Source organism: Oncorhynchus nerka, linkage group LG2 (assembly GCF_034236695.1).
Source record: "Oncorhynchus nerka isolate Pitt River linkage group LG2, Oner_Uvic_2.0, whole genome shotgun sequence".
In the NCBI taxonomy this organism is placed as follows: Eukaryota; Metazoa; Chordata; class Actinopteri; order Salmoniformes; family Salmonidae; genus Oncorhynchus; species Oncorhynchus nerka.
In genome coordinates this window covers 79,453,671-79,481,095 of record NC_088397.1, presented here as the reverse complement: position 1 = coordinate 79,481,095, position 27,425 = coordinate 79,453,671, and the positions used below count along the sequence as shown (strand labels likewise).

At 43.1% G+C, this 27,425-nt stretch overlaps 2 protein-coding genes across 3 annotated transcripts in view; one reads left to right on the top strand and one right to left on the bottom strand.

Annotated features, from left to right (window-relative positions):
* Positions 1-862, bottom strand: part of LOC115143127 (helicase ARIP4-like) — a 34,993-nt gene extending 34,131 nt beyond the window's left edge. Inside the window, exon 1 of the mRNA XM_029683239.2 lies at positions 756-862. The gene's annotated coding sequence lies outside the window, so the exon portion shown is untranslated. The remainder of the gene's footprint in view (positions 1-755) is intronic.
* Positions 863-1,393: 531 nt separating this feature from the next.
* LOC115143108 (ubiquitin carboxyl-terminal hydrolase BAP1-like) lies at positions 1,394-21,858 on the top strand. Of its 2 annotated transcripts, none has more exons than XM_029683201.2 (17): positions 1,394-1,623; positions 1,895-1,924; positions 2,035-2,089; positions 9,926-10,058; positions 11,674-11,793; positions 11,886-11,947; positions 13,430-13,572; positions 13,941-14,019; positions 14,113-14,236; positions 14,694-14,841; positions 15,084-15,256; positions 15,429-15,550; positions 15,703-16,205; positions 16,581-16,816; positions 20,106-20,198; positions 20,343-20,415; positions 20,739-21,858. In XM_029683201.2, exons 1-17 carry the CDS (start codon positions 1,587-1,589, stop codon positions 20,870-20,872), a joined length of 2,265 nt encoding a protein of 754 aa, XP_029539061.1. In that variant the 5' UTR covers positions 1,394-1,586; the 3' UTR covers positions 20,873-21,858. The 2 variants fall into 2 exon arrangements, with proteins under 2 accessions (XP_029539061.1, XP_029539069.1); XM_029683209.2 differs by having other exon boundaries at positions 1,395-1,623; positions 15,703-16,175.
* The last annotated feature ends 5,567 nt before the right edge of the window (positions 21,859-27,425 follow it).

The window sequence follows — 27,425 nt, the reverse complement described above, 5'->3', positions numbered from 1 at the left end:
CCTATCCTCCTGCATATCAAACTATGATCCCAAGGCAATAATTGTGTGTTATTTGAATTTAGATTTAAGAAAACATAACTTCCTCTCCCACACACTACTACTGAGCCATAGTGCAGTGTGTTACATAAACATGCTAAATAAATGCAAAATATTGTATCCAACTCTAGCTTCTGTAAGTGGCTATGACGAACAGCCATAAATAGGTAGCCGATACCTGGCTTACTTGTTTTCTGTACCCACCCTCCTAACGTTTAATATGTTATTCGTTAGCGAACATCAACATTATAAAAAATGTAGAATCTACGAATATTAGCAAGCAAATCAGATACTGTTTTTTTTAACGCTAATCTGGGTTGGAACACTGCTAAGAAATAGCTAGTTAGCTAACGTTAGCACTAGCTACCGTGCCCATTCAAAAGACAGTATTATTCTAAGGCTGGGTAAACTAGCTACCGCGATAACTATAACCAGATTATCTACTATATTTTGTTTTGCCACAATTAGTTAGCTAGCTAAATCTGAACGATTTCTATGAATATGAACAAACAAGTCGTACTAAATACAGCCAGATAGTAGCTAGTTCGTGCGTGATTGAGCAGCTAGCTTGTTGTTAGCGAGCTAGCATCATGTTAGCATACAAATCGCTGTTCTCAGCCAACGTCTATTGTCCAGGGGATGGCTAATCTAGAAAGCCCCTTATGTTACTGAAAAACAAGTTAAATTCGAAACAAAAAGGTGCCAAACTATGTACTTACATTTTGCATTCCCTTAGGAAATAGTGACGATATGTTAATGATTAATCTTTTTTTAATAAACAGTGTAGCTAGCTATTTTTTGATTCCCCCCTCACAGTTTCTTCAAGGGTAACAGTAACAATGTTCCCTACACGCATGGAAAAACAACACGCCAGAACATAGTTCCGGAGGAACACTCGAATTCCCCAAAACAGTTTAAAAGCAGCCCAAAACTGCTTTCAGGCAGGGCCCAAAATTCCTATTTTATTTAAGTTTGTGTTGTACCTAGCAACACGAAATAATTGACTCAATGATAATAGCATAGTAATTAGAGCATTTATGTAATTTGCCTATAAATGCACACGAGAAAGTATATTATGGCTCCATCTGCTGGATAAATGGATTGAATGACGGTCGTCACTAGTTACCACAGCCACAAAGTCATAATTATGGCTAAACCACTGTACTGTTTTTGTCTAAACCCCGTCTATTTCTAAAATGTATCTGATTTTAAACCTAACCACACCGCTAACCGTATACCTGACCCTAACCTTATATTAAGACCAAAAAGCACATTTTGTTTTCATGAATTTGTATAATAGAGCAATTTTAGGTCGGCTATCTAGTGGAAACCCTCTTGAACGCGACTCTATCGAAGTCGCATCTAAATTACGTAGATTTCAGGCGTCCGAGCTGTCATTCTTTTGTGTTTATCTCTCAACCAGCTACGACGTTTTAGAAATGCATTTTTCTTCGTTTCGTTAGCTAATTGGATAAACTATATGTAGTGATTCTATAAATATGGACTGGCGGACTAGATTTAATATCGATTGACTGTGTGTACATGCAAAAATGAACAAAGGGTGGCTGGAGCTCGAGAGTGACCCGGGTAAGAAGCTAACGCTAGCTAACATTAACCAATTCGTTGTCAAATCTAATCTGTAATCGAAATGTTTTATATTCTATGTTTTACTGTCACTAAACACATCAACACGTTTAATAATAGCAATTAACGTTATAGTCGTATGTTATTACCACAACTAACGTTAATAGCTATATTGTTCCTTAGCCAGTTGCACAAGGAGGAATAATAATCTCTATGGTCGATGCCATAGTGTTAAACGCTTCATTAACGTGTGGGTTTTCTATGGTGTTTGCAGGGCTTTTCACGCTCTTGGTGGAGGATTTTGGTGAGTTGATTTGACAGGCTGGTTGTTAAAGTAACATGTACTAGATAAGTTTGAACAGCACATACTTTGAGCATCCCTTTGTGTGTTTTGCATGTGTGTTTATAATGTAGGTGTGAAGGGGGTCCAGGTAGAGGAGATATACGACCTACAAAGCAAGTGTCCAAGGTATGGAGTCATGATAATCTGGCTACTGTCACTATCTGAAATGGCACCCTATTCTCTAGCCAAAGATGTATTCTTAAGGAGCCTATCGTTATACCCTTATGTTATTTTCAGAGGTAGGCTGGCTCTGTCTGCCAAAACAGCCAAATACTCCCATCTAAACGTGAATTGATACACAGTTGTTGTACGGTTATAGAAACATAAAGCCCTCTACTTTAATTTCACAAATGCAAAATACACACTTAGTGTTTTAACTGTCATTATAGCCAACAGTATTTTTCAGTGACAACACGTTTCTGGCGGCCTTCTTCCATTACACACAGGTGTTTCAGAGTTATCTAGATAGATAGCTAGCACAGGTGGTCCCTCTGTCTTCCGTAAACACGTGCTGTAACATTGCTGCGTGGGAACACTAACCCTATAAAGGTGTATCAATTTATAGTTTTATTTTTTGAAAGTTATTTATTGCTAATATGAAAGACACTATACAGTATAAGTCGGAAGTTTACATACACTTAAGTTGGAGTAATTAAAACAAGTTTTTCAACCACTCCACAAAATTCTTGTTAACAAACTATCGTTTTTTGCATGCCACAAATAATTTTTCCAACAATTGTTTAGACAGATTATTTCACTTATCAAAATCACTGTATCACAATTCCAGGAAGTCAGAAGTTTACATACACTAAGTTGACTGTGCCTTTAAACTAGAGGTCGACCGACTAAACGGAATGGCCGATTTTAATTAGGGGCGATTTTCAAGTTTTCATAACAATCGGTAATCAGCATTTTTGGACACCGATTATGGCCGATTACATTGCACTCCACGAGGAGACTGCGTGGCAGGCTGACTACCTGTTATGCGAGTGCAGCAAGGAGCCAAGTTAAGGTGCTAGCTAGCATTAAAGTTATCTTATAAAAAACAATCAATCTTAACATAATCACTAGTTAACTACACATGGTTAATGATATTACTAGTTTATCTAGCTTGTCCTGCGTTGCATATAATCGATGCCGTGCCTGTTAATTTATCATTGAATCACAGCCTACTTCACCAAATGGGTGATTTAACAAGCGCATTCGCGAAAAAAAAGCACTGTCATTGCACCAATGTGTACCTAACCATAAACATCAATGCCTTTCTTAAAATCAATACAGTATATATTTTTAAACCTGCATATTTAGTTAATATTGCCTTGTAACACAAATGTCTTTTAACTAGGGGAATTGTGTCACTTCTCTTGCATTCTGTGCAAGCAGAGTCAGGTTATATGCAGCAGTTTGGGCCACCTGGCTCGTTGTGAACTGTGTGAAGACCATTTCTATCTAACAAAACTGTAATTAATTTGCCAGAATGGTACATAATTATGACATACAGCAATATTTAGACTTAGGGATGTCATCCGTTAGATAAAATACGGAACGCTTCCGGATTTCACAGAAAAAAATAAAGGTTTTGTTTTCGAAATGATAGTTTCCGGATTTGACCATATTCATTTCTTTTTTTTATTTCACCTTTATTTAACCAGGTAGGCTAGTTGAGAACAAGTTCTCATTAATGACCTAAGGCTCGTATTTCTGTGTTATTATGATTAAGTCTGATTTGATAGAGCAGTCTGACTGAGCGGTGGTAGGCAGCAGCAGGCTCGTAAGCATGAATTCAAACACCACACAAATGCAGGAGCATTTGCCAGCAGCTGTTCGCTCTGCTTCCATCATTGTGCTGTTTATGACTTCAAGCCTATCAACACCCGAGATTAGGCTGGCAATACTAAAGTACCTATTAGAACATCCAATAGTCAAAGGTATATGAAATACAAAATGGTATAGAGAGAAATAGTCTTATAATAACTACAACCTAAAACTTCTTACCTGGGAATATTGAAGACCCATGTTAAAAGGAACCACCAGCTTTCATATGTTCTGAGCAAGGAACTTAAACGTTAGCTTTTTTACATGGCACATATTGCACTTTTACTTTCTTCTCCAACAATTAGTTTTTGCATTATTTAAAACAAATTGAACATGTTTCATTATTTGAGAATAAATAGATTTTATTGATGTATTATATTAAGCTAAAATAAGTGTTCATTCATTATTGTTGTAATTGTCATTATTACAAATATGTTAAATAAAAATTGGCCGATGAATCGGTATCGGCCTTTTTTGGTCCTTCAATAATCGTTATCTGCATTGAAAAGTCATGATCGGTCGACCTCTACTTTAAACAGCTTGGAAAATTCCAGAAAATTATGTCATGGCTTTAGATGCTTCTGATTTGAGTGAGTTGGAGGTGTACCTGTGGATGTATTTCAAGGCCTACCTTCAAACTCAGTGCCTCATTGCTTGACACCATGGGAAAATCTAAAGAAATCAGCCAAGACCTCAGAATTTTTTTTTTAGACCTTCACAAGTCTAGTTCATCATTGGGAGCAATTTCCAAATGGCTGAAGGTACCACGTTCATCTGTACAAACAATAGTACGCAAGTATAAACACCATGGGACCACGCTGCCGTCATACCGCTCAGGAAGGAGACGCGTTCTGTCTCCTAGAGATGAACGTACTTTGGTGCAAAAAGTGCAAATCAATCCCAGAACAACAGCAAATGACCTTGTGAAGATGCTGGAGGAAACAGGTACAAAAGTATCTATATCCACAGAAAAACGAGTCCTAAATCAACATAACCTGAAAGGCCGCTCAGCAAGGAAGAAGCCACTGCTCCAAAACCGCCATAAAAAATCCAGACTATGGTTTGCAACTGCACATAGGGACAAAGATTGTACTTTTTGGAGAAATGTCCTCTGGTCTGATGAAACAAAAATATAACCGTTTGGCCATAATGACCATCGTTGTGTTTGGAGGAAAAAGTGGGCTTGCAAGCCAAAGAACACCATCCCAACCGTGAAGCACGGAGGTGGCAGCATCATGTTGTGAGGGTGCTTTGCTGCAGGAGGGACTGGTGCAGTTCACAAAATAGATGGCTTCATGAGGTAGGAAAATTATGTGGATCTATTTAAGCAACATCTCAAGACATCCGTCAGGAAGTTAAAGCTTGGTCGCAAATGGGTCTTCCAAATGGATAATGACCCCAAGTATACTTCCAAAGTGGTGACAAAATGGCTTAAGGACAACAAAGTCAAGGTATTGGAGTGGCCATCACAAAGCCCTGACCTCAATCCTATAGAAAATGTGTGGGCAGAACTGAAAAAGTGTGTGTGAGCAAGGAGGCCTACAAACCTGACTCAGTTACACCAGCTCTGTCAGGAGGAATGGGCCAAAATTTACCCAACTTATTGTGGGAAGCTTGTGGAAAGCTACCTGAAACGTTTGACCCAAGTAAAAACAATTTAAAGCCAATGCTACCAAATACTAATTGAGTGTATGTAAACTTCTGACCCACTGGGAATGTGATGAAAGAAATAAAAGCTGAAATAAATCATTCTCTACTATTATTCTGACATTTCACATTCTTAAAATAAAGTGGTGATCCTAAGACGGGGCATTTTTACTAGGATTAAATGTCAGGAATTGTGAAACTGAGTTTAAATGTAATTGGCTAAGGTGTATGTAAACTTCAGACTTCAACTGTATACACTAAAATATATGTGGACACCCCTGCAAATGAGTGGATTCGTTTATTTCAGGTGTATAAAATCATGCACACAGCCATGCAATTGCCATAGACAAACATTGGCAGTATAAATGTCCGAACTGAAGAACTCCGTGACTTTCAATGTGGCAACCTCGTAGGATGCCACCTTTCCAACAAGTCAGGTCATCAAATTTCTGCCTTGCTAGAGCTGCCCCGGTCAAACTGTAAGTGCCCTTATTGTGAAGTGGAAACGTCTAGGACAGTGGTTCTTAACCTTGTTGGAGGTACTGAACCCCACCAGTTTCATATGCGCATTCACCGAACCCTTCTTAATTGGAAAAATACAATTATTTTTTCAAATTCAAAACATAGGTATATATTTGACTGGTGCACAAAATGAACCGTGCATCAACATCACTGTGTTCAAAGAACAAAATCATCAAAACATGATTTTCACACAAAAACAAAAACATAATAATTAATATTTACTGCAAATCAGTGTGACTTCTGCTGTTGCCTTTCAGAGACCAGTTCAGAAATGCGCGGCTTCACCTTGGCAAGTGCCACTCTCATGTCATTTTCGCAACAGTCTGTTCCTTTTCTTCGTTTTTTATGTCCAGCATCCACGAAAACGATTGCTCGCAAAGATATGTTGTAACAAACGGTATGAAAATCTCCAGAGCTTTCTTAGCAATAACAGGGTACGTTACCATTTGTTGACACCAAAACGTTAAAAGTGTTGTTGTTCTGAAGAGTTGCTGTTGAACCTGGCTCTGCTGAATTTCAATGATTTCATCGAGGTATTCATCATTGACATCTGTTGTCTCAACACTAAACGTGAACGGCTGTCTCACCCATGCTGGATAGGACTCTCTTGTAGGGAAGTATCCGTCGAGAGACTTTGCAAGCTCATCTAAGTGCGTGGCAATTGCTTGCTTCAGTTCCGCAGCTACAGAAATGTCTCTGATTCCAGATACATCTTCGATCTTACTTACACAGTCATCCAGCAAGGGAAAGTTTGCGAAGTTATTGTTCTCTGTTCGTCGTTTCCATAACGGTAGCTTTTTTTGAAAAGCCTTCAGGTTTTCCTCCGCTTCGATGATGTTGACTCCACCGCCCTGCATCTTTTGATTGAGATGATTGAGAGCTGCGAAGATATTGGCCATGTACGCTAAAATGAGAATGAACTCAGAATTTTTGAAGTAATCTGCATGACAATGTTGGTGCTCGTGCAAAAACAGGGCTAATTCCACACGCACGGCAAAAACACGATTCAGCACCTGTCCCCGGGATAACCACTGAACGTTAGAATGGCACAGAAGTACCTCGAATTCAGAGCCCATTTCTTTACACAGCTCAGCTCACTGAAGATGCGATGCCGCAGAGCACTAGTTCGCACATAGTTCACAAATTCCACTACAATTTTTAATACTTCTGACAGTTTTGGAGGCAATGTTTTTGTTGCCAACGCATGCCTGTGCAGAATACAATGCGTAACAATGATGTGTGGTGCATCGGCTTTCACTAGCGCACCAAAACCAGACTTTCTTCCCAGCATGACTGGAGCTCCGTCCGAACAAACTGCAGAAACCATATCCCACGAAAGATTGTTGTCTTTGAAGAAGTCATCCACAAGTTTCTTCACATCGGCTGCCTTAGTTGTTGTTGTAAGAGGCTTACAAAATAAAAAATCTTCCTTTATCACGTCGTCTTTCACATAGCGCACGAATACAGCAAGCTGGCTTAGATTGGAAACGTCTGTGGTCTTGTCAAGTTGAAGGCTGAATTTTGCCGGGCATGAAATCAGATCTGCAACTACTTGAGCCAAGATGTCTTTGCTCATGTCCTCTATTCTGTCGCTAATGGTGTCATTTGAAAGAGGAATTTGGGATAACTTAACTTCAGCCTCTTTTCCCAGCATGATATTCGCCATCTTCAACACAGCTGGTTTTATGAGTGTTTCACCAATGGTGTGTGGTTTGCCCTGCTTTGCGATCAGGTAAGCAACTTCGTACGATGCTGTGAGGATCGGTTTGTTGAAGGGTACAAAGCCGAGAACAGGCAGAGTAGCCTTTTCATTGAATCTGGCTCTCTTCACCTTGAATTCAGTGAGCGTTGTGCTCTTGTATTTTCCATCTCCATGCAGCTTAAGGAAGTGTTCTCTTAGTTTTGCCGGTGCTAAACTAGAATTGCTCAACTTGGCATTGCAAATCATGCAGTTAGGACACTGACTCCCATCACGTTCCGTTATACATGTGAATCCATATTGTACATATTCGTCCAACCACTTTCTTTTTTTGCTCGACATAAGTATGAAGGGATTAAAATATTAAGAAAGAAATCACAAGACATACCATCACGACAGTCACAAGTCGACTACTGAGCACACCAAATTCCCTGCAGCACAGTTAGGCCAAGCGATGTAGCGTGATCACCTGCAGCCAATGATGGCCAAGCGGGGCGTGTCATCACGAATCATATGAATCGGATGTGTGTCTTGACCTCCGCCGAACTCCTGAGACTGACTCACCAAACCCCTGGGGTTCGATCGAACCCAGGTTAAGAACCACTGGTCTAGGAGCTGCGATGTCGTAGGCCACACAAGATCACAAAACGGGACCGCTGAGTTCTGTAGCGCGTAATAAACATCTGCCCTCGTTTGCAACACTCACTACCAATTTCCAAACTGCCTCTGGAAGCAACGTCAGCACAATAACTGTTTGTCGGTAGCTTCATGAAATGGGGTTTCCATGGCCAAGCAGCCACACACAAGCCTAAAATCACCATGGGCAATGCTAAGCCTCGGCTGGAGTGGTTTTAAGCTCACCACCATTGGACTCTGGAGCAGTGGAAACGCGTTCTCTGGAGTGATGGATCATGCCTCACCATTTGGCAGATGCCAGGAAAACGCTACCTGCCCCATTGCATAGTGCCAGCTGTAAAATCTGGTGGAGGAGGAGTAATGGTCTGAGGCTGTTTTTCATGGTTTGGGCAAGGCCCCTTAGTTCCAGTGAAGGGAAACCTTAATGCTACAGCATGCAATGGCATTCTAGATGATTCTATGCTTCCAACTTTGTGGCAACAGTTTGGGGAAGGCCCTTTCCCTTTTTCAGAATGACAATTCCCCCTACATATAGCATGGCCCATACAGAAATGATTTGTCGATCGGTGTGAAAGAACTTGATTGGCCTGCACAGAGCCCTGACCTCAATTCTATCGAACACCTTTGGGATGAATTGTTCAGACTGCATCTTAACAAAACTTACTTGTACAAACGCATCTTTTGTACAATGACTTATGCTGTGTTTAGATGTGGGTCGCAAAAAACGTCATACAAGTCAGCATAGCGGGGCAAGAAAGACGGTGACTGCATAAGCAAGCCGGCACAGATAGAGCAGTGAGACAGATATTTCACCGGATGTATAGATGTGAAGCATCCTCTTGGCGTTTCCACTCACTACCAAATATGGTAGTGAGAGCCAAATATGGTAGTGAGAGGAAGCGAAGTGTCCCGCAGTTGGAGAAGCTGGAACGAGATGGCTTTTGGCCGACATCCTGCAAATTTTCTCATCAATGGAACATTTGCTCTCCATAGAGTTCTCTTCCCAAAACTAGAATCTGTTATGAACAGAGAGGACAACATTTTGTAGACTTTGCTTTGCATTTTGTAGACCCTTTGCTAAAGTGCCCTATTTTTATTTATTTTTTGTTTTGGAGTGCAAAGGTGAATTGAGTTATTGCGCACATGCACTTCAAAGTAGGCGTTCCCTAACTCAAGCTCGTACTTGGCTCTGACCAGCTCTTTGCTTTTTCTGCCTAGTATGACTAATTTGTTCCCATTTGAAACAACGGGCTGTGGTCTATCTTGGTTTAGTTATAAAAATCAGTATGTTGCTATGGTGATTTCAGTAAACAAACATCCGGTAGAAAACAAGGCTATGGCAGATATTTGAACTCCAGCATCCACTGCCAGCCTTGACAGCATTTACCGTCATGCTGTCGTTGAAAACAGACATCTGGTTTGCTGTGTACCATGTAAATGTAGCATTATTGGTATGTGTAATGGAACTTACTCAAGATCAAGGGCTACCTATTCCCTACATAGTGCACTACTTTTGACCAGAGCCCTATTTCACACTGACAACCTCTTTGAAAGCCTTACTAATGTAAATGAACCCCACTGTGTATGAGAGACCCAAATCTGTGGACCGCTCCTATAACTCCTATCACCCCCCCCCCCCCCAGCCCTGTGTATGGCTTCATCTTCCTGTTCAAGTGGATCGAGGAGCGAAGGTCTAGGAGGAAAGTCTCCACTTTGGTGGATGAGACCTCTGTCATTGATGATGACATTGTTAATGACATGTTCTTTGCCCACCAGGTGAGTCTGTTTAATCCTTGACTACACTGTACGGTTCAGGGCAGTCAGTTTGCCTTAATACATATTTGAATGCTGGGAGGCTACAGTGCTTTCGGAAAGTTATCAGACCCCCTGACTTTTTCCACATTTTGGTAGGTTACAGCCTTATTCTAAAATGTATAAAACAAAATGTTTTCCTCATCAATCTACACACAATAACCCATAATGACAAAGCAGAAACAGGATTTTAGAAATTTTTGCTAATTTATTTAAAAAAAACATTTACATAAGTATTCATACCCTTTACTCAGTGCTTTGTTGAAGCACCTTTGGCAGCGATTACAGCCTCCAGTCTTCTTGGGTATGACGCTACAAGCTTGGCGCACCTGTATTTGGGGAGTTTCTCCCATTCTTCTCTGCAGATCCTCTCAAACTCTGTCAGGTTGGATGGGGAGTGTTGCTACACAGCTATTTTCAGGTCTCTCCAGAGATGTTCGATCAGGTTCAAGTCCGGGCTCTGGCTGGGCCACTCAAGGACATTCAGAGACTTGTCCCAAAGCCAGGTTTTCTTCAAGGATCTCTCTGTACTTTGCTCCGTTCATCTTTGCCTCAATCCTGACTAGTCTCCCTGTCCCTGCTGCTGGAAAACATCCCCACAGCATGATACTGCCACCACCATACTTCACCGTAGGGATGGTGCCAGGTTTCCTCCAGAAGTGACGTTCAATCTTGGTTTCATCAGACCAGAGAATCTTGTTTCTCATGGTCTGAGAGTCTTTAGGTGCCTGTTGGCAAACTCCAAGCGAGTTAGGTGCCTTTTACTGAGGCATGGCTTCCATCTGGCCACTCTACCATAAAGGCCTGATTGGTGGAGTTCTGCATAGATGGTTGTCCTTCTGGAAGGTTCTCCCATCTCCACAGAGGAACTCTGGAGCTCTTTCAGTGACCATCCCATTCTTGGTCACCTCCCTGACTAAGGCCCTTCTCTCCAAATTGCTCAGTGTGGCCAGACCGCTAGCTCTAGGAAGAATGATGGAGGACATTGTGTTCTTGGGGACATTCAGGGCTGCAGAAATGTTTTGGTACCCTTCCCCAGATCTGTGCCTTGACACAGTCCTGTCTCTGCGCCTTACGGACAATTCCTTTGACCTCCATGGCTTGGTTTTTCCTTTTATTTTCACTGTGATCTGTAGGACGTTTTATATAGACTGGTGTGTTCCTTTCCAAATCATGTCCAATCAATTGAATTTACGACATGTGTACTCAAATCAAGTTGTATATCTAAAGGATGATTAGTGGAAACAATATGTACCTGAGCTCAATTTTGAGTCTCATAGCAAAGGCTCTGAAATGTTTTTTTTAAAATTTTGTATAAATTAGTAAAAATGTTTTCGCTTTGGATTTTTGGGGTATTGTGTGTAGATGGCTGAGGATAATAAAACATATTTTTTTTAGAGTAAGGCTGTAACAAAATGTGGACTTGTCAAGGGGTATGAATACTTTCCGAAGACACTGTATATTGATGTCAGAAAGTGGTGCATTCCGTCATGTCCTACTGTGCCGACGGTGTCCTAGGAAGGCATTGTTTTTCTTTTTATGCCATTGAGTTCCTTTCAGTTATTATTTTTGTGTCCAGCTGATCCCAAACTCCTGCGCCACCCATGCACTTCTGAGTGTGCTCCTGAACTGTAGTGGGGTTGAGTTGGGCACTACCCTCAGTCGCATGAAGACTTTCACTAAAGGCTTCGGCCCAGAGGTGAGGTGTACACACACCACACACCTCTCTCCAATTTTTACTGTGGTGTTGTGATTAATCAATTTTACATTATGGTATTTTATTTCTTTCAGAGTAAAGGCTACGCCATTGGAAATGCCCCAGAGCTGGCTAAAGCACACAACAGCCATGCCAGGTAGGGGGCACTGTTGCACCTGCCACTCCCTATTGTGTATGCCCCTTCATTCTGGGTCTAGCACTAGGTTTTATTCACTAGGCACGTAAGAAAAGACTGAAACAGGAAATGACCTACCTGAACTTGTCCGATAAGAAACGATTGTTTTCATTTTTCGTTGCAAAATGTTTTGCTATGCTGTGCACTAACGAATACAACCCTGCTGTATACAAATGTGGCACTGCCACCATGATTGACTGGTATTGCATTTATTTTTCTATTTAACTAGGTCAGTCAGTTAAGAACAAATTCGTATTTACAATGACGGCCTACCAAAAGGCAGAAGGCCTCATACGGGGGCTGGGATTAAAATAATAATAATAAAAAATCTAGGACAAAACACACCACTATATAGACCTAAGACAACAACATAGCATGGCAGCAACACATGACAACATGTTAGTAACACAACATGGCAGCAGCACAAGGTACAAACATTATTTGGCACATACAACAGCACAAAGGGCAAGAAGGTAGAGACAACAATACATCACGCAAAGCAGCCACAACTGTCAGTAAAAGTGTCCATGATTGAGTCTTTGAATGAAGAGATTGAGATAAAACTGTCCAGTTTGAGTGTTTGTTGCAGCTCGTTCCAGTCTCTAACTGCAGCGAACTGAAAAGATGAGCGACCCAGGGATGTGTGTGCTTTGGGGACCTTGAACAGAATGTGACTGGCAGAACGGGTGTTGTATGTGGAGGATGAGGGCTGCAGTAGATATCTCAGATGGGGGGAGTGAGGCCTAGGAGGGTTTTATAAATAAGCATCAACCGGTGGGTCTTGCGACGGGTATATAGAGATGACCAGTTTACAGAGGAGTATAGAGTGCAGTGATGTGTCCTATAAGGAGCATTGGTGGAAAATCTGATGGCTGAATGGTAAAGAACATCTAGCCGCTCGAGAGCACCCTTACCTGCTGATCTACAAATGATGTCTCTGTCATCTAGCATGGGTAGAATGGTCATCTGAATCAGGGTTAGTTTGGCAGATGATTGAGGGAACCAGGTCTAGATTTAACTTTACCCTGCAGCTTTGATATGTGCCGAGAGAAGGACAGTGTACCGTCTAGCCATACTCCCAAGTACTTGTATGACGTGACTACCTCAAGCTCAAAACCCTCAAAGGTAGTAATCACACCTATGGGGAGAGGAGCAGCAATCTTCTTATCAAACCACATGACCTTTGTTTTGGAGGTGTACAGAACAAGGTTGCTTTCTAGTGAGTTTTTCCTAGCCACCGTGCTTCTACACCTGTATTGCTTGCTGTTTGGGGTTTTAGGCTGGGTTTCTGTACAGCACTTTGAGATATCAGCTGATGTACGAAGGGCTATATAAATACATTTGATTTGATTTGATTTTGGTTGCGGGCAGTGAATGGAAAGGGCTACCAGCGACGTTCAGCTCTGTCCAATTCTCACACCTCTTCCTTCTCTTTCCATGGAGACCGGAGCCCAGGCACCTGCCGGAGAAGCAGAACGGGATTAGCGCCGTGCGGACCATGGAAGCATTCCACTTTGTCAGCTACGTGCCCATCAAAGACCGCTTGTTTGAGCTAGACGGCCTCAAGGCGTACCCCATTGACCACGGTAAGAACTGCAAACTGTGATGGACTTAGAGAAGCAGCATTGTACCACTAACTCACGTTGAGACAGCCTGGCGCCTTCAAAGTACCTTGACTTCTCTAATCTACAGCGTGGCTTTATAATATAACGATATAACGCCTGAGGACTACTGTTAGACTACAATGGCTGTTTCCCAAATGCTACCCTATTCCAGGTATAGTGCACTACTCTTGGCCAGTTCTGCTAGGGTCAGAATTTGTGCACTATATAGGGAATAGGGTGCCATTTGGGACACACACTAGGTGTACACTCCAGTGACCTCATGGGCTCTATAAAGCAGTTTTTAGAGGGGGGTCAATTGTAAACACTTTAATTTTCTCTCGCTCTCTCAGGGCCATGGGGAGAGGAGGAGGAGTGGACGGATAAGGCACGGCGGGTCATTATGGAGAGGATTGGCTTGGCCACGGCTGGGTGAGTCAGGGGCCAATCTCCTGCCTCAGTAACACTGAATGAGATGTTCAGACTCTAGCTCTCTCTCACACACACTTTTCTCGCCCCTCCCAGAGAGCCCTACCATGATATCCGCTTCAACCTGATGGCAGTGGTTCCGGACCGCAGGGTGAAGTATGAGTCAAAACTGGAGATCCTGAAGAGGAACAGACAGATGGTACTGGAGGGTCTACAGCAGGTCAGGAGACACAGGGGTGTGTGCGTGTGTGAGCGCACAGTGGCAGGGAGCCTAGCGGTTAAGAGTGTTGGTCCAGTAACCGAAAGGTTGCTGGTTTATATCCCTGAGCCGACTAGGTAAAACAAATCTGTCAATGTGCCCTTGAGTAAGGCACTTAACCTTCATTGCTCTGGATAAGAGTGCCTGTAAAATGATTAAAGTGTGTGTGAAATCATAACTATCAAACGGTTCTGGAGTGGCTACAGTAGATCTGGACACAGACAACGGAGCCCACTGATACCGCCCAGTGAGACTGTGCGTGTCTGTATATCTGTTTATATGTGTCTGTGGGTGCATTAGCTTGCCTGGTGCCCTTGGTTAGCTAAAATGAATGCACCCATAGACTCATACACACAGATATACAGACATGCACAATGTCTGTCTGATTGACTTGATATGAGTGTGACCTGTTCCCCAGCTGATCCGGGTCACCCAGCCAGAGCTTGTACAGGACAGGAAGAAGCCAGACTCCTCCCCCTCAGATGACACACCCCCTACTATCAAAAAAGAAGAGGCGGACCCTCAACCTGTTACATCACAGGGGGCTGAGCAGACTCCTCCCACAAGTATTAAATTCAGCTCTGAACCTCCCCAATGTTGATTATCTTTATAGACATGAGAATGTGAGTCTTATGAGTCACCCTATTGCCATTATTGTCCACTACCTTTGCCCAGGGCCCTGTCAAATGAAATGCACTATATATGGAATAGGGTGTCATTTGGGATGCTGCCTGTTGCAGGGTATGATGTGCTTCAACTGGTACATTGACATTCATGGACTCTGACCATGTGTTCCCCTGTTGTGCAGACACAGCAGCCCAGTCCCAATTGGTCCCGAGCTCCTCAGGCAAGGGGAACGCCATGGGGAAGCCAGCTGCCCCATTGGGGGGAGCGGGGACCTCCCAGCCTGTCACCAGCCCCATCGTCCCTCGCCTACCAGCCTTCTTGGACAACCACAACTACGCCAAGTCCCCCATGCAGGTCGGGGGGACGGGTTTTGATGTGACATAACTCAACATTTCCATACAAATCTCTAATGCATGATGATTTTTACAACAGTCTTGACTTACATACTCCTATCTCAAGTTAGGATTTGACTCGAAGCCAATACTGTATGTTTGCCTTGGCAAGGTCGCTGATTGTTCTCTGACAGGAGGATGAGGACCTTGCGACAGGGGTGGGTCGTCCCCGGGTGCCCGGTGCGCCCCAGCCCCCTTACTCTGATGACGATGACTATGAGGATGAAGAGGAGGAAGAGCTTGGCACACCAACCAGGTCAGCTCCTTCACATCACATGGGCCCGTATTCACAAAGCGTCTCAGTGTAGGAGTGCTGATCTAGGATCAAAATGTTCTCTTCCAAGCAATTGGAGTGCTTGAAATGTATTGGTTATGTTTGGGCATTTGTCCGTGTATTTGTGTGCGTAGGTTCAGGCGTAAAGGGGTGCTGCGTTCCCGTACAGGCCGTGTCGGGGGAGGCAGCGGCGTAGAGACCAAGCTGGCACTCGGCGTCCTGGCCGAGAAACTCAAGAAGGAAGTCCAGAGGAAGGACTCTCTGGCCACGCCCCTCTCCGTCCGTACCGAGGGCCGCACTGGGGGCATCGTGATCACAGCCGCCTCCCAGCCCTCGCCCACACCCAGCAACGAGAGCACCGACACCGCCTCGGAGATCGGCAGCGCCTTCAACTCACCACTGCGCTCCCCGGCCCGCTCCCAGGCGGCCACGCGGCCCTCCAGCCCTGTGGCATCCCACCTGTCCCGGGTGTTGTTTGGGGAGGATGAGGGTCTGCTGAGGCTGGATGCCAGACAGAACCGGGCCGTCAGAGAGCTGGGGCCCTCCGTCAGCACCGCCCTGCTGCACCTACAGGAGGACGGGGTTATATACACTGTACCACCACCCGGTGAGGAAGGACGGGTGTGTGCGTGGGTGGGTGAGAGCGATTGAAATTGAGGTATTGGACCTGTGGGGAAGCGAACATGGGCACTTGATTAAGATCATCGTAAATTACATTTCAAAGAGCATCTGTTTACCTTCAGACCTAATTACATTATCCATATTAATACCTGGATTATACTAATCTAATACCAGAGTCACACCGCTCTTGAGATGCATATGGAAGACGATATCACTGAGTTGGAACCAGACCTGGGTTCAAGCACTATTTGAATTATTTTAAGACTATCTGTGCTTAATTGCATTCCAGGCAGGCTAAAGCAAACACTCAAAGTATTTGAAAGATTTTAAGAGTATTTGAACCCAGGTCTGGTTTATAGCTGCTAAATAGGTCTGTTTCTTGCCTGTACAGCTGATACAGCTCTTGAAGAGAAGAAGGCAGGCGCTCCAGAGAAGGTAAAAGAGCAAGGTAGCAATCCAGCAGTAGAGGGTGACGGAGTGAAGGAGGAGGGGAAGGAGGGACCATCGGTGGAGGTGAAAGAGGAAGAGATCAGAGATGCAACAGAGGTCAAACCCAGCATGGAAAAGGTCATCTCCACAGAAACTGTTGGAAGCAACAAACCATCTGGGGAAAAATACTCTCCTAAAGTAAGTCCTTTCCCTCTTTCTTAGAAACACATCTGGTGATAAACTCAGAAAAAAAATAAACGTCCTCTCACTGTTAACTGTGTTTATTTCCAGCAAACTTAACATGTGTAAATATTTGTATGAACAAAACAAGATTCAACAACTGAGACATGACATAAACTGAACAAGTTCCACAGACATGTGACTAACAGAAATGGAATAATGTGTCCCTGAACAAAGGGAGGGTCAAAATCAAAAGTAAGTGTCTGATGTGGCCACCAGCTGCATTAAGTACTGCTGTGCATCTCCTCCTCATGGACTGCACCAGATTTGCCAGTTCTTGCTGTGAGATGTTACCCCACTCTTCCACCAAGCAACTGCAAGTTCCCAGACATTTCTGGGGGGGAATGGCCCTAGGCCTCATCCAACAGGTCCCAGACATGCTCAATGGGATTGAGATCCGGGCTCGCTGGCCATGGCAAAACACTGACATTCCTGAGCAGTATGGCTGGTGGCATTGTCATGTCAGGATGAGCCTGCAGGAAGGGTACCACATGAGGGAGGAGGGTGTCTTCCCTGTAACGCACAACGTTGAGATTGCATACAATGACAACAAGCTCAGTCCGATGATGCTGTGACACACCGCCCCAGACCATGACGGACCCTCCACCTCCAAATCGATCCCGCTCCAGAGTACAGGCCTTGGTGTAACGTGCATTCCTTCAATGATAAATGCGAATCCGACCATCACCCCTGGTGAGACCCCTTGTCAGTGAAGAGCACTTTTTGCCAGTCCTGTCTGGTCCAGCGACGGTGGGTTTGTGCCCATAGGCGACGTTGTTGCCAGTGATGTCTTGTAAGGACCTGCCTTACAACAGGCCTACGAGCCCTCAGTCCAGCCTCTCTCAGCCTATTGCGGACAGTTTGAGCACTGATGGAGGGATTGTGCGTTCCTGGTGTAACTCGGGCAGCTGTTGCCATCCTGTACCTGTCCCGCGGGTGTGATGCTCAGATGTACCGATCCTGTGCAGGTGTTGTTACACGTGGTCTGCCACTGGGAGGACGATCAGCTGTCCATCCTGTCTCCCTGTAGCGCTGTATTAGGCAGCTCACAGTACGGACAGTGCAATGTATTGCCCTGGGCTCATCTGCAGTCCTCATGCCTTCTTGCAGCAAGCCTAAGGCACGTTCACGCAGATGGGCAGGGACCCTGGGCATCTTTCTTTTGGTGTTTTTCAGAGTCAGTAGAAAGACCTCTTTAGTGTCCTAAGTTTTCATAACTGACCTTAATTGCCTACCGTCTGTAAATTGGTAGTGTCTTATCGAATCTTCAAACAGATGCATGTTCATTGATTATGGTTCATTGAACAAGCATGAGAAACCGCGTTTAAACCCTTTACAATGAAGATCTGTGAAGTTATTTTAATTATCTTTGAAAGACAGGGTCCTGAAAAAGGGACTGAGTTTATATAATTAGTACTAGTCAAGTTTAGACACTGTTTTTTACTGTTTTCTACATTGTAGAATAATAGTGAAGACATCAAAATGATGAAATAAAACAGAATCATGTAGTAAGCAAAAAAAGTGTTAAACAAATCAAAATATTTGAGATTCTTCAAAGTACCCACCCTTTGCCTTGATGAAAGCGTTGCACACACTTGGCATTCTCTCAACCAGCTTCACCTGGAATGCATTCAAATGCATTAAATCACCTCAACCCAATTGAGATGGCTTGGGAACCAAAATCAGCCAACAAGTGCTCAGCATATGTGGGAACTCAAGACTGTTGGAAAGGCATTCCAGGTGAAGCTGGTTGAGAGAATGCGGAAGTGTAGAAATCTTTAATCAATGCAAAGCGTGGCTACTTTGAAGAATCTCAAAATATAAAATATATGGTTACTACATGATTCCATATGTGCTATTTCATAGTTTTGATGTCTAAAGTATTCTTCTATAATTTTAGAAAAGAGTTCAAATAAATGAAACCCCTGGAATGAGTAAGGATAGAGCCTACAGCAGCACCTGGATCTTCTGCACAGATTATGTCAGACCTGGACTGACTGGAAATCTCAGTAGGACAAAAATGTTGGTGTTCCAAAAAAGGTCCAGTTCCCAGGACCACAAATACCATCTAGACACCATTGCCCCAGCGCGCACAAAAAACGATACATACCTCGGCTTTAACATCAGCGCCACAGCTCGAGCTGAGCGACAAGGCAACAGCTCGTTGTGACGCTGATATTTAGGCCGAGGTATGCATCATTTTTTTTGTGCTCTAGGGCAACGGTGTCTAGATGGAAGCATATCAGTGATATCGTCTTTCTATGCCATCAAAGGGAACATAAAATTTGACATACCAAATAGGATCTGGCTAAAAATACAGTTATAGATCCGCTCACCAACCAAATTGAGAGACTCCATGAAGAATTCTGCAAAAATATCCCCAGCGTACAATGTAAACCTTACATAACAAAGCCATTACCTACAATGAGATGAACCTGGAGAAGAGTCCCCTAAGCAAGCTGGTCCTGGGGCTCTGTACACAAACAGACCCCACAGAGCCTCAGGACAGCAACACAGTTCGATCCAACCAAATCATGAGAACCAAAAGATAATTACTTGACACATTGGAAAGAATGAACAAAAACAGAGCAAACTACAATGCTATTTGGCCCTAAACAGAGAGTACAGTGGAAGAATACCTGACCACTGTGACTGACCCAAACTTAAGGAATGCTTTGACTACGTACAGACTCAGTGCGCATAGCCTTGCTATTGAAAAAGGCTGCAATAGGCAGACCTGGCTCTCAAGAGAAGAAATGCTATGTGCACACTGCCCACAAAATGAGGTGGGAACTGAGCTGCACTTCCTAACCTCCTGCCAAATGTATGACCATATTAGAGACACATATTTCCCTCGATTACACAGACCCACGAAGAATTCGAAAACAAACCCAATTTTGATAAACTCCCATATCTACTGGGTGAAATACCACAAGATTTGTGACCTGTTGCCACAAAAGGGCAACAAGTGAAGAACAAACACCATTGTAAATACACCCATGTTTATTTATTTTCCCTTCTGTACTTGAACTATTTGCTAATAATATGACATTTGAAATGTCTTTTATTCTTTTGAAACTTCTGTGAGTGTAATGTTTACTGTTCATTTTTATTGTTTTATTTCACTTTTATCTACTTCACTTGCTTTGGCAATGTTAACATATAATTGGCATGCCAATAAAGCCCTTGAATTGCTCTCAATTCAGTTCGAGTGTGTCACAATTTGTTTCTCACTTGTTTCCTGCAGGAGCTGCTTGCTCTGCTCAAGTGTGTGGAGGCTGACATCGCCAACTATGAAGTGTTTCTAAAGGAGGAGGTGGAGAAGAGGAAAAAATACAAGGTTATTGTAGTTGCTCTAAAGCAGAGCCATTAAAACGTTTAATCACAGACCTCCAAATCTATGTGGGTGTGTTTGTTCTGCATTTTGTGTGTGGGTTTTGTATGTTGGTGTGCCAATCTCAATGTTCACCCATGTTCTGACCAGATTGATGACCAGAGGAGGACCCATAATTATGACGAGTTCATCTGCACCTTCATATCCATGCTGGCACAAGAAGGTAAGGCCACCTCTTTCCTTTGGTATAGCAACCGAGGTGGATTTTCATGCACATTCTGTCTTTTCCTCTACCTCCCTCTCTCCTTTCACTCATATTAACTAATGGCACATCTCTATATTTCACCCCTACTGCCTGCTGTGCAGTCTGAGACCCATGCTGGTTGAGAGTAGTTAATAAATTATGCTTTTTCTTCTCTGACAAGGGTTTTCATGCAGGAAATGTTTTTATATATATCTCAGGCAATTTTACAGGAACCTCTTTTAAATCAAATCAATGGAGTTCAGTCATTGTTATTTGTCCTCTGATCAGCTTTCTGTCTGCAGGCATGTTGGCCAGTCTGGTTGAGCAGAATATCTCTGTGCGTCGTCGCCAGGGAGTGAGCATCGGACGTTTACACAAACAGAGGAAACCAGACCGCAGGAAACGCTCGCGACCCTACAAGGCCAAGCGCCAGTGACCCCAGGAAGTGCTCGCTTGGGTTCCCTCTGCACCAATCATGGCAGAGAAAAGGCAAAAACCCTTGTTGCACTCACGACACTGTCCTGGGACTTCAGGGACAAAATTACTCATTCATGTTGTATTTTAGTGTCAGTGTTTTTTTCTGTTTTTTTCATCCAATGGACCATCTGTTGATTAGCTGAACCAAATGATGTAACGTTATGCTTTCCTGTAACATAAAAAAAAAAAAGCATGTTAGAGTCCCAAATGGCACCGTATTCCTATATAATGCACTACCCTATGGGCCATGGTCAAAATAGTGCACCATATAGGGAATAGGATGACATTTGGGATGAACACCTAGTCTCCATGTTAAAAGGACCTTTGTCTGTGCCATCCCACTGTGTACTGGGTCATGTTCATTAGGGCAGAAAATGTTTTGCAATAGGAAAATAAGCATTTGCAATTCCGGATAGCCATTCAATTGGGGGCCTAATGAACACACCCCAGGGATGACTCAACTGACTGTGAGGGACACAGGAAGCTGCTTGGAAGTCTGGGAGTTAGTCTGATCATGTCACATGATATAATCCTCATTCCTGGCAAGCAGGGCTGGTTCACCACTATTTGCTTGCTTGTATCATGCTTTGGCAGTACTGTATGTGGTTGTATCCCAGATGGCACCCTATTTCCTATAAAGTGCACTACTTTTAGGGCCCAAGGGCTCTGGTAAAAGTAGTGCACTAGGGAATGGGGTGCCATTTGGGACTTAATCTAAATCTCTTTGGAGGTCCTGTAACTGTATAGATGAGATCTACTCATTTAATGTTTTATCTGTAAATCTCTCAATTAAGATTCTGATCATTGGAGAGCATTGTCAGTGTGTTTTTGTACATACAGTATGTATCTGTCTGCTCAGCATCAGTGGTAATGGAAGTGTTTTAAAAAATAAATAAAAATGTTATCCTAGTCACATGAATAACTACAATAAACTCAACAAAAGCACTATGGACCTCACTCATCATGTCATAGGTGGATGTCTGGGTCATATTTGGTGAGCTGAAAAATCACTGGGGCCTGGCTTTGACAGTGCATTTGTTTCATAACTTGAATCGCTTTATACATGGTGAGACTCCACTGGAGCTGGATAGGACACGTTTCTTTGAAAGAACACAGACTCTATTCCAAGAATAGCTGTCCATTGGACACCAGAGGGGAGGCTCAAGACAACGTGGCGGAGAACAGTCGAGACAGTTACAACAACATCAGCAGGGCCACAATGGAGAAGAGCCTTTGTTGCTGCGCTATGCTATGCGCCAGTCAGTGCTACAGGGTTATGGCTAGAAGCTTTTGTCAAATGAACATCAAAAGTTGAAATGTAACGCTTTTCTTAATCTAATTATCCTAACCTGCTGCATTAATTATACCACCTGCTAAGGTCAATTATAACCCGCTACGAAAAGTCAGACAAAAGCTGTACGGTACCCCATTCAGTCAAAACTGCGCGATGGGGCGAGTGAGTAATGCTTGTTGCCAAGCAGGCTTTTTGTGCAGTTGCTGCCGATGTCCACTAGGTGTAGCTGTGATTACAGGATGAGTGCTGCTGAACTTTTTTTTGTTTTTGTCACGGACAGTTATATAGTCAAGACTTCTCCACCGTCAGCAAGGCTTCGCACCACATGGATTCCTTCCAATGCAGTGCCAGGTTGGATACTTTTAGGCACATTGTCCAATAGTATCATACAATACCATTCAAAAGTTTGGGGTCACTTAGAAATGTCTTTTTTTAAATAAACATTTTGTTGTCCATTAAAATAACATAAAATTGATCCGAAATACAGTGTAGACATTGTTGTAAATAACTGTTGAAGCTGTAAAAAGCTTTTTATTTGAATTTAATTTAATTTAAATGGAATATCTACAAAGGCCCATTATCAGCAACCATCAGTTCCTCTGTCCAGTGTCTGTTCTTTTGCCCATCTTCATATTTTATTTTTATTGGCCAGTCTGAGATATGGCTTTTTCTTTGCAACTCTGCCTAGAAGGCCAGCATCCTGGAGTCGCCTCTTCACTGTTGACGTTGAGACTGGTGTTTTGCGGGTACTATTTAATGAAGCTGCTAGTCAGTTGAGGACTTGTGAGGCATCTGTTTCTCAAACTAGATACTCTAATGTACTTGTCCTCTTGCTCAGTTGTGCACTGGGGCCTCCCATTTCTCTTTCTATTCAGGTTAGAGTCAGTTTGTGCTGTTTTGTGAAGGGAGTAGAACACAGCGTTGTACGAGATCTTCAGTTTCTGAACAATTTCTCGCATGGAATAGCCTTCATTTCTCAGAACAATAATAGACTGATGAGTTTCAGAAGAAAGTTATTTGTTTCTGGCCATTTTGAGCTTGTAATCGAACCCACTTGCTGATACCGCAGATACTCAACTAGTCTAAAAAAGGACAGTTGTATTGCTTCTTTAATCAGGACAACAGTTTTCAGCTGTGCTAACATTTAATTAATAATATAATAATTGTGAAAGGGTTTTCTAATGATCTATTAGCATTTTAAAATGATAAACTTGGAATAGCTAACACAACGTGCCATTAGAACACAGGTGATGGTTGCTGATAATGGGCCTCTGTACGCCTATGTAGATATTCCAGCACACTCACTCAGGGTCAACAGTGCAGTGACATGACCACGTTGGTACAGGCATTTAAAAAGGATGTTATCTTTCTCTTTTAGGCAGTGTATATTTAACTGGCAGAAAATAAATGGAGGTGGACGACAGTATGCTAACCCAATGCTAACTTTCATGCCTTTCCTTAACCCTAACCTTATTCTCATTGACATTATACCTAATTTTAACCTAAACCTTGTTCCTAAGCCTAACCTTAACCAAGTAATTTCGTCTCATATGCCTCAATTAAAAATGTTGTTCTGCCGGTTCAATACACAACACAACAACAGGATCTAATATTAGATTGTGTAACAACAAAAATGTTCCCTCATAACTCAATGTCACTGGCACAATGCCAGGGAGATGAGCTGAATTGAATGTAGTAACTCCCCCCAATGTACTTGGAACATCTGAACATTTAATGACTTTAGGACCAAGGAGATGTATTCAAAATAGCTTCTGATGTTTTGTAATACGTGTTCATTCAGTTCATAAAATGTGCCCGTTTGTCCATTTCCTGAAAAGTTACAGGGAAGATTAAACATTTTAAGGAATTATGACTTGACATGCTCATTTAACATTTCCATGGCAGAGGTACATGCACATCAGTGCTGATCACACAGAAATACTAACCATTTCTTACAACAACCACACATCCATCATTGTCTTTGTGTCAGTGAACCTATCTATCTGCCAATCTCTTTCATCCCATTCGGTCCAAAATGAACCATTGACTGGCTTTTCACAGAAGTATTAATGGTGCTGAGGGGAGAGAATATAGATAGCCCTGTCAATGATGGAGTAGCCTGGGCTAGAGAGGAAATTAGATATGTTTATTCCCTTGGGTCCTGCAGAGCACAGCGTCTGGTCAATAGTCTAATCAGGTGACTCCTCAGTCCTCACCGATACACAGTGGCCAGAGAGGCTTGACAGGGGAAGGGGACAGGGAGTTTGTCTACATCACGTATAGCATCCTACTCTCTATATAGTGCACTACTTTTGATCAGAGCTCAATGGGCCCTGGTCAAAAGTAGTGCACTAAATAGGGAATAGGGTGCCCTTTGGAATCCATCCTCTGTCTAGTGCCCTTTGAGAATGTACCCTTTTAAGAGAAAGAGAACGTGCAGGCTTCATTGAAGATTTATTTTCTGCTGTTTAGTGGTTACTCATTTTCATTCTCAGAGATTCATTCTTAGTACAACCTGGTTAGCACCACTGACAAACCTCTCCATGGAGCACATAAGAGGGTGTACAACCTGGAGAGCACCACTGACAACCCTCTCCATGGAGCATACAGTAGGTCTATAACAAACACTAGGTCTACACATGCCTTAGAAAATGGAGATGAATAACAGGTCACATGGATCAAATTTCCTCTATATTGGAAAAAGGTCTGTTTTCATAGTGGTTCAGTGGGTTCAAGTGTCTTGCCCCCTCCTCGGGCACTGCGTGACCCCTACGCCTCCTACTAGGATCTATTTAGGCAGCCGAGACAAATTAGGATTTAGGGCACGCGCCCGTACGAGCGCTCTCCCGTTTGCGTCAGCACGCGTCCTACCCTTTCTGCCAGTGCGCGAGCTCCGTGCAGGAAACTGAATTGTAGGTGATGATGGCGGAAGGAGAGCAGCGTTGAGTTGTCTATGAGTTTTTATTCTAACTGTAGAAACCTCTGCTACATCGTTTCTCTCCTCCTAATCATCTCCCTAGACGATGGGAAATGAAGGCAGCATCGAGGGAGAGGGACAGCCCGGCTCCACTGTTCCTTCTGCGAGTGCTCCATCTTCCATTTCAGCACCAGCGGTCTCTGGACAGCTCATCAAGCCCAGCAATGGTGCGCCAACAGGAGGTACAGGGGCCGGACCCGGCACGGGGATTAACAGGTAGGCTACAATCTAGGACAGTTCTCTGCAGAACCGTGACAATAAAACGACAGTGTTTCCATTTCGAGGATATTTATTTATCGTGGCGGATGTCATGTAGCCTAGCCTATAGTGACCGTTTTTCAGAATGGGGAGAAAATACAGCTGATGTTTTAATTATTCATTTACAATATCGCCGTAACACATACTGATGATTCCTGATGATTCCTAGTTTTAATATTTTGGTTACATTGTAGGGTATGTTTAGAACATAGGCTACATTTACAAATGTGATGCATGCATACAATAGCAAAAACCTCACGTTAACAGGCGGGTAAGATAAAGGCTATTGTATAAGCTATAAAGGGGAAGTAGACATTTTAAATCGTGAATGGCCACAGCTCTAAACTGTGTAATTTACAGCGTGCGTATTGTAGCCACCAAACTGAACATTTTCATTGATGAAGATTCCACGCCCGCCCTCGCACGGTGAGTGTGGGCCATCAGATTGTAGCTAGACTAGAGGGGCCATCTCTTTGTAAAAATGGACCGAAACACCTTGTTCATGTTATTTTACGTTTTCTTTACGAGCGATACCATCTAAAATATGTACCTGTATTTAGCTGATAAGCAATTCCATTCATTTGTACGCTTTGATTCCACGATGGGCGTGACTTGTGACGATAACAACTGCTGTGACCTTAGTGGCCTTCTCACGTGACGTAGATTCAGAGAATATCGATAATGGGCTATCCATGAGACCAATTATTCTTTCCCACCAATGACCAAAGTCGCCTGATAATTGCCCGTCTAATAGGCGACCGTTACTCACTCGAGTTTAAAACATAGCATACTATCCATCATCACATAGCCTATCGAGATTATTCCAATAGAAAAAGAACAACGTTTATTAGGCTAATATTCCATAGAGGCGGGGTGAGGGGATGGAAGCATAGGGAGTCAACGTGTGTTCCCGGTAGCCTCTGAATAATTTGTATCGCCACACATTGTAAATGGTCGCATGTGCTGTTGGAACACCATATCGTTTATGAAACATCAATATTTTACCACGAACGAGACAATGAAGTGGATTGTGCAAACTCGAGTTTACAAGCTGCATTCCTGATTAATGTTAATGTTACAACAACGCCGAATTTTAGTGAATAATATGCCCCACGTGAAGAATAGTGCTTTCCCTCCCCACTGTGGCCTTTAGTAAGTTGTACAGTGTAGCCTCCTATGGTGTGTTTGCTGTTAATATTAATTTGCAACTCATTATTCAATTGTAACACACACACACACACAGAATGCTGAGATGAAGACCTGTCTGTGGTGAGTTTGTATGTGTAGATTACCTACAGATGGTTGGTCCCTAGCATCGGTGTGACTGGATGACAAACTGAGGAGACCAGAATACTCACATACAGCTGCCTGCTTTTACTGTGTTATCGTCCCAAATGGCACCCTACTCCCTACATAGTGCACTACTTTTGACTAGAGCTCTATATAGTGAATAGGGTGCCAATTAGGACGTAACCTCATCCAGTGTGTAGCTTACCTCTGACAGCCTGTATGTCTGCTGAAAAAGGTTCTCTGTTGTATAGTATGAAGGCATGTATTTTCTGTGTGTTACAGTATGTATCGTATGTAGGACTATTCTTGTCCGTTTGGCATGACAATGAGTGACAAGGATTTGTCACTCAGGTTCTATTTTTACATGTGCAATATAATATTGATTCCTCACGTGTCAGTGTCTTTCCAACTTGCTGGATGGTGGTGGTATCTCACACATCACCAAGCGGTGACGAGCACAGATGGGTTGACGCTTGGTTCTGTTCGCTCTGCATTTTCTCCAGTTATGTTTTATGATGATACACTGTATATACAAAGGTATATGGACACCCCTTCAAATTAGTGGATTCTGCTATTTCAGCTGCACTCGTTGCTGACTGGTGTATAAAATCGAGCACACAGCCATGCCATCTCCATGGACAAACATTGGCAGTAGAATGGCCTGTATGTGGCACGGTCATAGGATGCTACCTT